The 17,231-nt window shown below is 35.5% G+C and overlaps 1 protein-coding gene across 13 annotated transcripts in view; it reads left to right on the forward strand.

Moving 5' to 3' along the window:
- PPP1R9A (protein phosphatase 1 regulatory subunit 9A) overlaps positions 1–17,231 on the forward strand; it is a 305,319-nt gene that overhangs the window by 180,577 nt on the left and 107,511 nt on the right. For all 13 annotated transcript variants that reach the window (XM_045062718.1, XM_045062711.1, XM_045062713.1 and 10 more), the window contains exon 5: positions 10,001–10,105. In XM_045062718.1, coding sequence (XP_044918653.1) covers positions 10,001–10,105 — 105 coding nt within the window. The remainder of the gene's footprint in view (positions 1–10,000; positions 10,106–17,231) is intronic.

The following is a 17,231-nucleotide window of genomic DNA, read 5'->3' on the forward strand; positions in this document are numbered from 1 at the left end:
CTCAGGGTCCTTGGATCAAGTACCAAGTTGGGCTCCCGGCTCTGCAGGGGTCTGCTTCTCCCTCTACCCCTCCTCATGTTTGTTCTCTCAATCTCCCCCCCCCACATAAGTAAATAAAATCTTAAGAGGGAAAGAAAGAAAGAAAGAAAGAAAGAAAGAAAGAAAGAAAGAAAAAGAAAAAAGTGGTCCTGGACCTGCTCTATGGGAGAACAGAGTTGGGTCCCTCAACAACATAGATCAAAGGGGAAGAAGGGAAACATATGCTGTATACTAGAATTATTAATTCACTATAGTATTTGATCTACCTATTAATATTTAAGGAGCCCACCCTCTAGCCCAATTACCAACCAAAAGTTCTTAAACTTTAGCACCATTCCTATTTCTTAGAGGTACAGTACTCTAGTCTTGTGCATGGTGAAGGGTGGACGCAAATGGGGAGGGATGGTAATACTGTTAAATATCAAGAAGGATAATGTGGGATAAAACTGTCAGAGTGAGATTAAGACCCAGTGCTGAAGACACTTGATAGCTACACTAAGTGATTTAGAAATACATTTTATGGGAATGACAAAGCTGGTGGTGTTTTGGATAAAGTTGTTCTTTTAGATGAATTTTTAACATTTTATTGCTATAATTCACATAGCATACAGTTCATTTATTTAATTGTAGAATTCATTGGTTTCCAGAATATTCAAAACATGTGTCACCAATTAATTTTAGCACACTTTGATCACTCCAGAAAGAAACTCTATATCCATTTACAATCATTTTCCTTTTCTCCCAACTCCTCCCTCTTCTCCCGGCTTTAGGCACTGATCTACTTTCTGTCTGTAGAGATTTGCCTTTTCTAGACATTTCATATAAATGGAATCTTGCAATATATATTGGTCTTTTGTGACTGACTTTTTTTCACTAACATAATGCTTTCAAGGTTTATCCATGTTGTAGCAGGTATCACATTTCCTTCCTTTTTATTTCCAAATAATATTCTATTGAACAGATATACCTCATTTTGTTTATTCTGATATCAGTTGATGGATATTTGGGTTGTTTCTGCTTTTTCACTATTATCAATAATGCTGCTTATGTATAAATTTTTGTGTGGACATGTCCTCATTTTTCTTGATACATACCTAACACTGGAGTTTCTGGGTCACATGGTAACTTTATGTTTAACCTTTTGAGGAACTGCTGGATGGTTTTCCAAAGTAGCTGCACCATGTTACATTGCCTGTGGTAATGTATGAGGGTTACAATTTCTCCACATCCTCATGAACACTTGTTATTATCTGTCTTTTGATCATAATCGTCTCTGAGTGGGTATGAAGGGGCATCTTATTTTAGTTTTGATTTGCATTTCCCTGATAGCTGTTGATGGCAAGGGTCTTTTCCATGTGCTTCTTGGCCATTTGGGTATCTTCTTTGGTGAAATGCCTGTTCAGATCCTTTGGCCCACTTTTTTTCTCTTAAGGTATAATTGACATGTAATATTATATTTGTTTCAGGTGTACAGCATAATGACTTGTATACATTGTGAAATGATAATCATGGTAAATCTAATTAACATTCATCACTAGACATAGTTATAATTTTTTTCCTTTTTTTTCTTGTGATGAGGACTTTTAAGACATACATAGCAGCTTTCAAATATGCAATACTTAACTTACATATTATTATTATTATTTTTTTTTAAGATTTTATTTATTTATTTGTGAGAGAGAGAGAGTGAGAGCGAACACAGGCAGACAGAAGGGCAGGCAGAGTCAGAGGGAGAAGCAGGCTCCCTGCAGAGCAAGGAGCCCGATGTGGGACTCGATCCCAGGACGCTGGGATCATGACCTGAGCCGAAGGCAGCTGCTTAACCAACTGAGCCACCCAGGCGTCCCTAACTTACATATTATTAACTGTAGTCACCATGCTGTAGATTACATCCCCATGACTGATTTATTTTGTAGCTGGAGGTTTGTACCTGCTGACCCCCTTACAGTCATTCTGTCCACACCCCACCTCCCTACCCTATGGCAACCACCAATCTGTTCTCCGTATCTGTGAGCCTTGTATTACTTGTTTGTTTTAGTTTTTAGATTCTACAAAAAAAAGTGAGATCCTACATTATCTTTCTTTGCCTTAGTTTTTAAAGTGGATTGTTTGTCTTTTTGTGACTGGGTTGTAACTATCTTTATAATGCTGTAGACACAAGCCCCATATCAGATATATGATATATAAATGTTTTCTCCCAATCTGTGAATTATTGCATGTTAAAACAATGATGAGATACCATTACACTATTAGAATGGCCAAAATCCAAAACACTGACAGCACCAAATGCCGATGAGGATATGAAGTAAAAGGAATTATCGTTCATCATTTTGTGTTGTTACCATTTCAAGCTTTTTACAAATTGCAAACGGCTTCTTAACTGTCTTCCTGATTTTAATTTTTCCTTCTTCAGTCTCTTCTCATCCTCAACCCTAATGGAGGAACATAATAGCAGTTTTCAAATATATGAAGGACCATCATGGAAATAGGAATTGACTCACTCTGCGTAACTCTAGTAGTAGAAAAACTATTCTCTTTTCTTCTAAATCACATTATGGATAATATAATTCAGTCCGTCCTTCAAGACTGAATGCATTTCATAAAAAATTCATCTCATTTTATATCTTCTTTTTGGACTCAGATGGTATAGACCAAGGCAAATAAAAACAAAAATCACTTCTTCATACCTTCAACTTGCTTTACACTCCAGTTTTGGTTTTCATTATGTTCTCGCACATCCTAAAACAGGCTGATACTGTAGGTCTAACTTTTGTTATCCTTTCTCAAGAAAAAAAAAAAAACTAATCCCATTACCTCACCCAAACAATTATATTTTTTTCTGTCACTGTTGCTGCTAGCATCATCTCAATTGTCCATATTACTCTTAACTTACAGCTTACTTAACCAACTTCTAGTTAGCAACCTTTCTAGGTGGATGGGGACTTGCTAATGATTGTCCATTATGCACAGGCAGTACCAGACTAGCAGCTATCATTTTCTGCAGCCACACACTCCATTTTTACATCTTCTTAATGTGTGGAGATAAACACATTCCTTAACATGATGCAAAGCTAGAGTAACTTTGTAACATTTTATTTTTTATTTATTTTTTGTAACTTTGTAACATTTTAATGTAAGCAGAGTTGTATATATTAAAAGCTATGCTTTTATGGCCAAGGCGTTGGAGATAACTAAAAATCTGGGAAATCATGTTTTAAGCTGACACTCTATAAAACATAATTATCATCGATATAAAAGTTTGTCAGGATTATGATTCAGTTTGGTTAAACACAATCTAATTTTCCTATATGTCTTAAGCTTTTTATAGGAGTACTGTTAATCTGATCACTATCCATATCAGAATATTAGGAAGTACAGATTGATTAATCTCTTCATTTGGAAAATACAAAGCCATACCTTTACAAAATCATGGAGAAAACACAAGTATATATCTTAAACCAAAATTATTAAATTAGTCTTACTTGTCTGAAGATTCACTTTTACTATGTGAACTGGGCTTTCTATTAAAATATTGCTGAGCTTCTAGCAGAATCTTTAAGAAATATTTTTTTCTTAAATGTCTAGCATGTTTGAACTTTTTTTTTTTTTTTTTTTTTTAATTTTTTATTTTTTATAAACATATATTTTTATCCCCAGGGGTATAGGTCTGTGAATCACCAGGTTTACACACTTCACAGCACTCACCAAATCACATACCCTCCCCAATGTCCATAATCCCACCCCCTTCTCCCAAACCCCCTCCCCCCGGCAACCCTCAGTTTGTTGTGAGATTAAGAGTCACTTATGGTTTGTCTCCCTCCCAATCCCATCTTGTTTCATTTATTCTTCTACCCACTTAAGCCTCCATGTTGCATCACCACTTCCTCATTTCATTAGATATTAGAATGTAAGATTTATGAGAGTGCTTGCTATTCTCTGTGAACCAGGTTATCACTCCTTTAACTTCCAAGACTTTATAATTTAATTTATTAATACCCTTCTATGTTAGGGACATATTTCATGCATACACAGTGAGAGATAATGGCTTTTCTCAGTTACAGCAACACAGAGAATTTGTCACTTCAGTTCTGCAACCTCAGAAACAGCGTTAAGTAATCAAAGAAATACAAAAATTCACCAGTCAAAAAAAAAAAAAAAAGATTTCAAAGGGCTATTTTCCTTTCTAGTGTTCAGGAAATTTTTTTATGAAATAGTTGAAGCCCGCAAACAGACAAAAAAAAAATTAAAAGATAGTAACTTAAAATTTTTTAAAATCATCTCTCCCATGAGAGATAATAGATCCCTATAGTCCCAATAGCTGTCTCGAATGGTCAGAATATAAAATTACACTCCTATTCATTGCTGCTACCAGTGGGGAATTATTTTTCATTGTTGTTTAGAGCAAACTCGATCCAGAACCAAAATGGCCAAAGTCAGAAAAAACTTCAATACTATACTACATTAGGAAAAAACTGTGTTAAGAAAGATAGTACTCTGTTGCTGCTTTAGAATCCGTCTGGGGCCCAAGCAATTACACGGGGGCTTAACCAGCCCACAGTGTGTATTTCTGTGGGAACAGTTGCCCTGGCTTTGTGAATCCACTCTGGCATCTTGGGTAGAAGCTCCAAAGCCATCGTAGGCTAATATTCAGAGAGTTAAAAAAAAATGACTTTCATACATATAAAATGAACACGGATTAGACTTTACTTAACTCACTAATTAATGAGAGAACCAATGGGATGTGGTAAATGTGATTCAAAGGACATTTAGGAAGTACGTAGTTAAAGACAAGTTAATAAAGTAGTATTAGAAAAACATTACTAAGTTAGATATAAACTAGTTAATATTCTACAGGGAAATAAACCATGGCCTATGGGATTATCTTTTCTAACAGAAGGAAAGTACCTAAATTTATTCCAGACAGAAAAATCTGCAAATTAACATGCAACTTAAATATATCCAGGATTTTAAACAGTGATGGCAAGGGTCTTTTCCATGTGCTTCTTGGCCATGGAAGATACATTCCCCCAAATTATCCTTGGGTGGACCCACTAAATATGCACCTTAATCATATTGAAAAGAGAGGTTACTCTTCTTTTTATTCTTATTTTCAAGCTTTAAATAACTCTTCTTAACAGATGGCAAAAACATAGGATATACCCAGCACTTGTCCAGAGTTATTATAGTAGCACAAGGATTATTGATGGGAAGCCTCAATATGATAAAGATGTCAGTGTTCTCCAAACTAATCTAAAAATCAGTATGATTTTATTAAGACCTCAACGAGTGTTTTTAGAGAACTTGGCAAGTAAGTCTTAAACTAATTATGCAGAGAAAAAGCTCAAAAATAGAGCAGAAAAATCTGAGGACAATGAACAAGGTGGAGGGAATTATCCTATGAAATGTCAAAACTAATTAGGAAGCGATAGAGTGTGCAGAGATAGACAAGTAGAAACTAATAGAAAACCCAAAACATGTTGATGCACATTTTAAACCCAGACAGATGCAGCACTACAAATCAGTGGAGGAAAAATGAACTCTTAGTAAAAATGTTATTAAGGTATTTATTTATAACACTTGAAAACATAAAAATATATTGCTAACACATATTATAATAAAAAATAAGTTCCAGGTAGTTAACAACCTAAATGCAGAATGGCAAAATGTTAAAACTTTTTTAAGATAAATATTATTTTATTTTTTTTTCAGTGTTTTAGAATTCATTGTTTATGCACCACACCCGGTGCCCCATGCAATACATGCCCTCCATAATACCCACCACCAGGCTCACCAAACATCCCACCCCTCCAAAACCCTCAGTTAATTTCTGAGAGTCCACAGGCTCTCATGGTTTGTCTCCCCCTCAAATTACCCCCAATTTACTTCTCCTCTCCATTTCCTAATGTCCTCCATGTTGTTTTTTATGCTCCACAAGTAAGTGAAACCATATGATAATTGACTCTCTCTGCTTGACTTATTTCACTCAGCATAATCTCCTCCAGTCCTGTCCATGTTGATTCAAAAGTTGGGTATACATCCTTTCTGATGGAGGCATAATGCTCCATTGTATACATGGACCATATCTTCTTTATCCATTTGTCCATTGAAGGGCATCTTGGTTCTTTCCACAGTTGGGCGGCTGTGGCCATTGCTGCTGTGAACATTGGGGTACAGATGGCCTTTCTTTTCACTACATCTGTTTCTTTGGGGTAAATACCCAGTAGTGCAAATGCAGGGTCATACGGTAGCTCTATTTTTAATTTCTTAAGGAATCTCCACTCTGTTTTGCAAAGTGGCTGTACCAACTTGCATTCCCACCAGCAGTGTAAGAGGATTCCCCTTTCTCCACATCCTCTCTAACACTTATTGTTTACTGTCTTGTTAATTTTGGCCATTCTAACTGGTGTAAGGTGGTATCTCAATGTGGTTTGGATTTGAATCTCCCTAATGGCTAATGATGATGAACATTTTTTCATGGTCTGTTAGCCATTTGTATGTCTTCTTTGGAGAAGTGTCTGTTGATGTCTTCTGCCCATTTTTTTCGACGTGATTATCTGTTTTGTGGGGGTTGAGTTTGAGGAGTTCTTTATAGATCTTGGATATCAGCCCTTTGTCTGTGTTGTCATTTGCGAATATCTTCTCCCATTCCATGGGTTGCCTCCTTGTTTTGTTGACCATTTCCTTTGTTGCGCAGAAGCTTTTGCTCTTGATGAAGTCCCAAGCTTTTGATCTTGATGAATGTCCCAAAAGTTCATTTCTGCTTTTGTTTCCTTTGCCTTTGGAGACATGTCTTGAAAGAAGTTGTTGTGGCCAATGTCAAAGAGGTTATTGCCTATGTTCTCCTCTAGGATTTTGATAGATTCCTGCCTCACGTTGCGGTCTCTTACCCATTTCAAGTTTATCTTGGTGTATGGTGTAAGAGAATGGTCGAGTTTCATTATTCTATACATAGCTGTCCAATTTTCCCCACACCATTTATTGAAGAGACTGTCTTTATTCCACTGTACATTTTTTCCTGTTTTGTCAAAGATTCTTTGACCGTAGAGTTGAGGGTCCATATCTGGACTCTGTACTCGTTGGACCAGATGGACTTCATAGGTATATACAGAACATTCCACCCTAAAACAACAGAATACTCACTCTTCTCGAGTGCACATGGAACTTTCAACAGAATAGACTACATCCTGGGTCACAAATCAGGGCTCAACCAATACCAAATGACCGAGATTATTCCCTGCATATTCTCAGACCGCAATTCTTTGAAATTGGAACTCAACCAAAAGAAAAAGCTTGGAAGGAATTCAAACACTTGGAAGCTAAGGACTACCTTGTGTAAGAATGTTTGGATCAACCAGGAAACCAAAGAAGAACTTAAACAATTCGTGGAAACCAATGAGAATGAAGACACTTTGGTCCAAAACCTATGGGATATGGCAAAGGTGGTTCTAGGGGGAAATAGCCATCCAAGCCTCCCATTTTTTCTGGAAAAATCCAGAATATACCAACTCTCTTTATACCTTAAAGAACTGGAGAATCAACAACAAATTAAGCCAACCTCACACACAAGAAGGGAAGTAATCAAGATTAGAGCAGAGATCAATGAGATAGGAACTAGAGATAAAGTAGAACACATCAGCAAAAGTAGAAGCTGTTTTTTTGAAAGAATCAATAAGATAGATAACCCCCTGGGCAAACTAATCCAAAAGAAAAGAGAGAGGATCCAAACTAATAAAATTATAAATGAAAAGGGAAAGATCATGACTAATACCAAGGAAATAGAAACGATCATCAGAAATTATTATCAACAGTTATATGCCAATAAGTTAAGCAACCTAAATGAAATGGATGCATTCTTGGCAAACTTCCAAAACTTAAGAACTTCCAAAACTGAATCAGGAAGAAATTGTCAACCTGAATAGACCAATATCTAGTAACGTGATTGAAGCAGTGAGCAAAAACCTTCCAAAAAACAAGAGCTCAGACCTGACAGATTCCCTGGAGAAGTCTACCATTCAAAGAAGAAATAATACCTATTCTCTTGAAGCTGTTTCAAAAAATAGAAACAGAAGAAAAACTTCCAGACTCTTTTTATGAAGCCAGCATCACCCTGATCCCCAAACCAGGCAAAGACCCCACCAAAAAAAGAGAATTTCAGACCAATATCCTTGATGAATATGGATCCCAAGATTCTCAATAAGATCCTAGCTTATGGAATCCAACAGTACATTAAAAAGATTATCTACCATGACCAGGTGGGATTTATCCATTGGATGCAAGGGTGGTTCAACATTCGCAAATCAATCAATGTGATGGAATAAATCAATAAGAGAAGAGAGAAGAACCACATGCTCCTCTAAATTGATGCAGAAAAAGCATTTGACAAGATACAGCATCCGTTCCTGATCAAAACGATTCAAAGTATAGGGATAGAGGGAACATTCCTCAACTTCATAAAATCTATCTATGAAAAACCCACAGTGAATATCATCCTCAATGGGTAAAAGCTGAGAAGCCTTCCCTTTGTGATCAGGAACATGACAAGGATGTCCATTCTCGCCACTGTTATTCAAGATAGTACTAGAACTCCTAGCAACAGCAATCAGACAACAAAGAGAAATAAAAGGTATTCAGATTGGCAAAGAAGAAGTCAATTTCTCTCTCTTCCCAGATGACATGATACTTTATATGGAAAACCCAAAAGACTCCACCCCCAAACTACTAGAACTCATACAGTAATTCAGTAATATGGCAGGATACAAAATCAATGTACAGAAATCAGTTGCTTTCTTATACACTAACAATGAAAATATAGAAAGGGAAATTAGAGTATTGATTCCATTTACTATAGCACCAAGTACTATAAGATACCTGGGAATAAACCTAACCAAAGAGGTAAAGGATCTGTACTCAAGGAACTACAGAACACTCATGAAAGAAATTGAAGAAGACACAAAAAGATGGAAGATCTTGGATTCCAAGATTCCGAGCTCTTGGATCGGAAGAATAAACATTGTTAAAATGTCTTTACTGCCTAGAGCCATCTATACTTTCAATGCCACTCCAATCAAAATGCCACTGGCATTTTTCAAAGAGCTGGAACAAACAATCCTAAAATTTGTATGGAACCAGAGGAGAAGTGAACGGGGGTAATTTGAGAGGGAGACCAACCATGAGAGACTGTGGACTCTCAGAAATTAACTGAGAGTTTTGGAGGGGAGGGAGGTGGGGTGTTTGGTGAGCCTGGTGGTGGGTATTACGGAGGGCACATATTGCATGGAGCACCAGGGTGGTGCATAAATAATGAATTCTGGAACACTGAAAAAAAATAAAATAAAAATTTTAAAAAATGGTATGTATAAAACATGCATAAAGAACACTAAACATTAAAGAACACTAAACAAGAAAGAACATTAAAGAACACTAGTAATATATATGCTCTTAAACATAAACATATACATTTACATACATGTGTGCACACATACATACATACATACATACAGTTATGAGTATTATCTGTGTTAAGCGTACAACTTGAATAGGAAGGATTCCCTGCAGTTCTTGATGTTTTTTTCCTGAAGAGGAGTGGTGGGAAGAAGGACCAGGGAGGAAGCCCACAGCAAATTTCAGCTGGATCTTTTAGGTTTTATGTAATTCATTAAGGACAAGAAAGGATGTAAGTATGTCATATGTTAGCAGTTGTCAATTTGTTGTGATAGGAATACAAATGTTGGGTGACCTGAATCTCTCCATTTAGTATTGCTTTTTGAAACAATCTGTTTTTCAAAACAATGTTTTAAAAACATTAAGTATTTGACTAAGATTGGGAGCTTGTGGATAAAAGACAAATTTCAGGTCAGTAAGAGTATCATAAAAATCAAGTATTTTGTCAACTCATATATTGAAAATGGTAATGTACTATCAGAAAAGTTAATTGTGGTTCATTTCTCTCCTCTTTCCAAAGAATACAAGTCAATGACCAGATTGTGGAAGTGGATGGAATCAGCTTGGTGGGTGTCACACAGAATTTTGCTGCAACTGTTCTCAGAAACACCAAGGGCAATGTCAGGTAAATATGTGTCTTCAGATATGTATAATTTTATTATTTAACATTTTGTTATATTTTAGTTTTCTAGATTATACCTATCATCTTATGTAATTACAATGAAGATTTTATCTAAATACTTAACACTTGCCTTAATTTTTAATGTTTCCTTCTTTATTGTAATTAGTTTATGCAAATGTAATATAAGACCAAAAATGATGGTAATTTAGGATGACACAAAGATATGAAATGTACAGTGTGACTCAATATGGTTAATTATTGAGCTATGTTAGTGTGCCTAACTGCATAAAATTTCTACTTAAGTCCTCAACAAACATGGATTTAGACTCTAAATCCTTTTAATAAAACTAGTAATACAGTAAATTGAAATTGAAATGATTGTACATATATTTAGTGCTACATGTTTTTAGATAAACTGGCTAAATTATTTGAGGTTAATACATGCATTTAAATAAATCTCTTTATAGATTTTATAGGACTAATCCTCAATAAATTGTGACTCTGCCAACTTAATAGGACAGAGGGTACATTCTTTTCAACCTTGAAATATATATCCTGTCCTGGGGGTTCTGAAAATTGTAGCTAAAAAAACAAATAAGAAAATAGTCCTGAGCCAACTAAGATCAAGGTTTGAAATCCATTTTATTGGGTCATAGGGTATTTATTTTTAAATATTGTGCTGCTTATGTCTTAATATTTTCCCATCAATCCTACAAAGGCACACATAGGTGACATTAGTATGGGCAGTTATCAAAATGTTTTAGTGTTATCATCAGAGTGTCATGGCCAAATACTCTGAAATATCAATGAATCAATATTGCTGTAAAGAGGGTAACATGGAGATTTTATTGCAGTGGGTTTTATGTTGCACAAACATGGGTTTAAGTTTTAGAATTTAGATATTTTCAGTTGGAAAATACCCTTTCATGCTGAAGAAGCGTTTAAGAATACAACATCAGTGACTTTTATGGGTGCTATGTTGATGCTTCAAGACTACCCATAGTCCTGAAAAAAGTGTGTGAAATAATTGGAAAGAGCACAGGAAGAACCGTCTGATGGCTCTCTTAGAGCTGCGTGGGTGGGCTCGCTCAGGAAACGGGACTGTCTTTCTGCAGATTGCTGTCCTTTCTTGAGACAGCACTTTCCTCTGTCAGTAGAGAACTTTGGTTGTAAAGCTGTCCATTAAGATTTGAAGTGAATTTTAAATTGAAATCAGTAAGATATGCATTCAAGTTGTAGAACATTTTTCTTTTTTCTTTCTTTTTTTATAAGAACATTTTTCAGTTGCGAGGAAGTTTTCAGTTCCATGAAATCATAGCCGCCCTTTTTTATTTCAAGCCTCCTAAAAATTATAAATGCCATCTCCGCTATCTCTGGATTTCAGTCTCTCCCTTTTTCAGTCTGTCCTTTGTATACTTCCTCCGGGTGGAGGAAAATAATAGCAGTTTTCAAATATAGGAAGGGCTATCGTGGCAAAAGGAATGAACTCATTCTGTGTGACTCAAGTCCTGGAAGATCTGGGACCTTTGGGTAGAAGTGATAATTCCACATCCGTCATGTGCCTCTCCTCTGCAGACACCTTCAGTCGCCACCCGTTCTGTACAGCATCAAAGCTCTTGATCCTGGTATTAAAATCTTTTGTCACCCAGTCTTATCACGTACCTCCCCCTGTATTCATGCTTTGGTAGAGTCACACTGGGGTAGCCATATTCCTTCAAAACTGACTTGAGTTATTGTTTTATTATTGTGCCTTTCTCTCTGTCATTTCTTCTGTTTAAGAGACTGTCTTCTGTTTAGAACCTACTTATCTTGAGGAACATATTTCAACTCCTTTACCCTCCAAGAAATCCTCCTTGACCTCCATATCCCCTAGTGGTCTCTCTTCCTGGTTGCATTCATCATTCATACTACGTTTTTAACCTTGAGGTTACTGAATATTACTTTCATCTTTTAAAGGCATACGTTTATTTCCTCATTCACTTTGCACAAATCTTGATATTAAAATGGGACCTTTGACACCTTGGTGGCTCAGTTGGTTAAAATGGGACCTTTACCCCTCCTTATACCCCCAAATGGTTTAGCCCAGGGTCTTTGTTAATGGAATATAAGGAGTAAGTCTTTTCTCAATTTTAACTTATCAAAAGTATTATTGGAGTTCTGTGAATATAATTTAGGTGGTAGTTCTTCATAGAGCATTAATACGATAACCGGATACAAAAACTTGACTTGTGTTTTTAATGAACTTTTTAAACCTGAGGATTTAAAATATGCATGGTTTTATATTTCTTATTGATTGGTGACTTAGCTATTACATTTAGTGGTTACTGAAATTTATTTTCAAAAAGGGATATCTGAAAAATTAGTAAATTTAGTTTGATATTTTTCCTAACTACTAAGCACATATCTGGGAGGAATGTCTGGAAGCCATGGCTTTAAAGATGTAAGTGGGAGGAAGATAGGAAGCTAGAAGTGATGGGAAAAATGAAACTGAGATTTGGTTGGTGATTATTTCTGAAGTATTAGAGGTCAAGATTTTTACTTATTTCCTGGAAATGTATATGAAATTGGTACCAGGATATGGATATGCATCAAAATCATACAGTGAAGTTCTGTGACTTCATCTGCCCTTACAGAGAATCATTTCCCATCTGACCTCAGTCTGCTTTATTTTATTAAACTTTAAATTATAATACCTGAGTTTATGAACTAATACTACTAACAAAGACTCCATTACTATGACATTTTTTAACACACTGGAGAAATTACAGGTATTTTAATGTGGTAATTTTTAAGGCTTATGTGTTTTTCAACTCTGCATCATTTATATGAGTTAAGAAGTAGTTCAGCTCAAACCAGGTGAGGTCCTGGGGAATTGGAAGTCTAGGCCTGACTCAAAGTGTCAGTAAACAATGACTACTTCCTTCGTTTTACCAATGTCATTTAAAAACTAAGCACTCAGGATAAGTACTATGCTAATATCATGTAATTACTTAACATAATTGATTAGGATAAGACTCCTTAAGTAGTTTATAGTCAGAAATAATGCAACACAGCAACAGGAGGGGAAAGATAAGCATTAACAGGGTGGGCATGGTGAACTCAAGACACAGTCTTCTTTATCATCCCTCTTCTGGGCCTCGCAGGACTTGCCCGTCTCCAGATGATAAACCACCACGGGTGTGTACATGGAGCATCTTGGTACCAAGAAGTCCAAAGTCTGTGTGTGGTAGGGATTTCTCATTGAAATCATTGAAAACTCCTGGACTCCACAAAATCTAGGTAGAAGAAATAAATCCAGTGATTATTACCAAACAACTTTGACAGGTTAGTCTGTCTTGCTTTGAAACAGCTCAATGACCCCTATTTGCAAAACACATTTTTCCCTGGTTAGTATATCTCGCAGCTTTGACCAAGGTTCAGTACCATGCTCTAGGCAATTCTGTATACTTTGTCAGTCCATTCGGTTTCTAGATTAACTCATGCTCTCTAATATGTAGTGCATAACACATTTACGGCTCTCCTTTTGACTTTAGATTCATACTACTTAGCATGTTTCTATTGTATGTTTCTTCTTTTAAAAATTTTTATTGGAGTATATTTATTGTATATTTCAGTATTTCTTGGTGAAAACCTAAAAAGAAAATGTAAATTACTTGAAAACCTGTAATCTTGGGGCACCTGGGTGGTGCAGTGGGTTAAGCCTCTGCCTTTGGCTCAGGTCATGGTCTCAGGGTCTGAGAATCAAGCCCTGATAGGGCTCTCTGCTCAGCAGGGAGTCTGCTTCCCCCCCTCTCTCTGCCTGCCTCTCTGCCTACTTGTGATCTCTCTCTGTCAAATAAATAAATAAAAAAAAAGAAAAAAAAGAAAACCTGTAATCTTTTTGATGCTTGATAGAAGGTAACTTGCCAAATGTAGTATAGTTAAAAAGTTAGAAAAATGTTCTATTCTTATTGTCAGATCCTACAATATATAAAGCATAATTTAAATAGTTTAGATTCAGTTCATTTGAATCCACAGGTTTAGCTACTTAAAATCCATTTTTAATCAGAACATACTAAATAATGCTTTTCTTAGAGATCCTTAAAAGACCCTGATGTCTGTTGGTCCATGTAAAGTTATGGGAAAATACTTTTAAACATGAAATTATCAAGTTATTAGAAAAATAATAATTAGTTCAAAATGATAAAAATACTGGTCATATACCTCTGGAAAGAAAGCAGGAATCTCTAGATATTAGGAGACTAATTAAAATTTATACAAACTACCTTCTAATTAATTTTGGGTATGTAATTTAGCTTTCTGTGATGTTGTTTTGTCAGAGATGTCCCAAATGTAGACATTTGACTCAGTCTCTCATGTTTTATCTCTGTGGACAAGGGGAAAAATGTGTTTGAATTATAAGATAGCCACAGGATAGGTACAATAATGGAGCTGATTCTGTTACAAATTATAAATATTATTTAATGTGTTCACTGATATTTCTTTATGCACTTAACACTAGGAGTAATTGTCTTTCTCTAGTAACTACCTTTTCTCCCATGAAGCCAGACCTCATAGGTTCAGATTCTGACTTGTGAAATGGAAGCTGTGTTTATGGGAGTGTTAAAATTTCCTTGTGCTGTAGTCTCTTCACGTATAAACCGGGCATCATAATAGTACTTCCCATACATTTTAGATGAGTATTAAATGAGTGAAAACATGTAATGAATGCCTAGAAAAAGTTGAAATTCAGTGAAATTTTAGTGATTATTATTTTCTTCTGAAAACTCTGATTCCTTCTTAGGTGTTTATGTAGATTGTTAGAAAACTGAGTCAATTTTATAGCCATTTCTAACAAAGGCACAGGATCTGATAGTCTGCAGAGGAAACCATTGTTACAGGTTTCTCTTTTTAGCTCTTTTGGAAGCACCAATATAAGTCTTTTCTTTATTCTTTGATTTTTCAGTTTTAGGTAAAAATTTAATGATTGCTTACTGTAAAACTTTCACTGATCAGTTTTATTGTTCAGTTAAAAACTTTTGCAAGAGTTTATGACATTTACATTCTATTAAATGGCTATAGTTATCTTGGGCAGTTTTTCTATAAGTTCATTCAAAAATTAAAACCAATAAATCGTATTTATAATGTTATGGTTATGAAAGTATTACTCAGTCTAGAATCAAGTATGACTGAATTGATAGGAAATGAAATGTAATTTTATGTCATTCAATCTGTGTCACTTTTCAAGGCATAAAGATTCTAATGGAACCTGACTTAATTTATTTCTAACCTTCTTGATTTCCTCTGGGTCATACTTAGCTGCCAGGGAGCTTACATGTCTAAAAATGTATTATTTGGCCCTGAAATATAAGTAGGTATAGTATTTGAATTCAAAATCCTTCTCTTTCAGTATTACGAAGATATTTTCCATTGTCTTTAGGTATCTACAATTGGTAAGGAGAGTGTTAGTATTAATCTGATTTGTAGCCCTTTGTGGTTTTCTGCTTTGGATTTTTTTGCCTTCTTTGGTTTTTGAAATTTTTATCAGGCTATAAGTAGATCTGTATTTGCTTGTTTGTTTGTTTGTTTTGCTTGGAACTCAATCTGAAGTTGAATTTGGGAAATTTTCCATTATTTTGTTGTTTTTTTTCTTTATTTTTCATTGTGTTGATCTTCTTTTCTCAAACCAGTATTAAATGGGGAATTAGATACCTCGGCCATATCCTCTGGCATGTTCTTTTCTCTCAGGATCTCTGTCTGTTTACATTTTTTTAATGTATTCTTGAGTTTTCTCGATTTAATCTTCCAGATTACCAATTTATTTTAAAGCTATGGCCTTTTTTCTTTTTCTTTTCTTTCTTTCTTTTTTTTTTTTTTTCCCCCAGCTGTTCTGGCCCATTCTCAATTTCCTTTTGTTACTTAAATCTCCATTCTCTCTTGTCTAAGCTTGAGAGTTATTCAGCTTCCTACTTGAGATCTTCATGTGGCATTCAAATTCAATTAAATTTCATTTGGCACATCAAATGTAATATGTTCAAATTATTATCGTTTATTTGTACCATTCTCTGTCATGCACCCTTGTCCAAAAAAAAAAAAAAACAACAAAAAAAAAAACAAAACAAAAACATATGATCTTTACGTGGCTGATTCCCTCTTATCAAGTCTCAGTTCAAAGATCACTCTTTCGGTGAATGAATTCTTCTTATAGTATGGTACTTACGTTGTCTGAACACCAAGTCAGTTTCTGTCACTTTACCATGTTTTCCATATAGCATCCTCCAAGCAAATGATCCTCTGATGATCCTCTCCTCAGGGCATTGCTTCTCTTGTTCAGTTTTCTACCACGTTTACTCCTGACTAGCCTTGTTGATTAGAGCATGAAGGAAGTAGTGATGTATGACTTCTGAGGCTAGGCTGTAAAAGGCATGTGGCTTCTACCTTGGTCTTCTGGATCATCAGCTCTGGAGAAATCCAGCTGCCACGTTGAGAAGACATTCAGACAGCTTTCTGGGGAGGCTTACACAAGGAAGAAGTTAGGCCTGCCAATAGCCAGTGCCAACTAACCAGCTCTGTGAGGGCGGCACCTTGGTGCGAGATCTTCCAGCCTCAGTAAGACCTTGAGATACTTGCAGCTCTGTCAACATTTGATTTAACTTAGTGAGAAGCACCAAGCCAGAACTGCGTTGTCAAGCATCTCCTGAATTCTTGACTCAGAGAAGATATGGAAGATAAAATGTCTATAAATTTTGGGATAATTTATTATATAAGTTAGAATAAAAGAGAGGACATCATTATAGACCTAACAGATAGTATAAGGATTGGCCAATATTATGAAGAACTTTATGCTGATATATACAACTTATAATAAATGATAAATTTCTTAGAAAACAATACTATGATGGAGTACCAAGGCTCCTTCAAGAAAAAGTTGAGTGTGTGTGTATGTGTATAAATGTGCACATGAAAATGAATTTAGAGTTTAAGTTTTCCAGCAAAGAAAATTCCACTATCAATTTGTTTGACTGGTGAATCTTACCACACTTTAGAGGGAGAAATAACGTGACTTCTATATAAACTTTTCCAGAACATAAAAGAGAAGACACATCTCAGCTACATTTATGAGATCAGCATTACCATCATATTAAAGTCA

The sequence above is a fragment of the Mustela putorius genome, unplaced genomic scaffold, assembly GCF_011764305.1.
Source record: "Mustela putorius furo isolate JIRA1106 unplaced genomic scaffold, ASM1176430v1.1 tig00003845_pilon_pilon_pilon, whole genome shotgun sequence".
Taxonomy (NCBI): domain Eukaryota; kingdom Metazoa; phylum Chordata; class Mammalia; order Carnivora; family Mustelidae; genus Mustela; species Mustela putorius.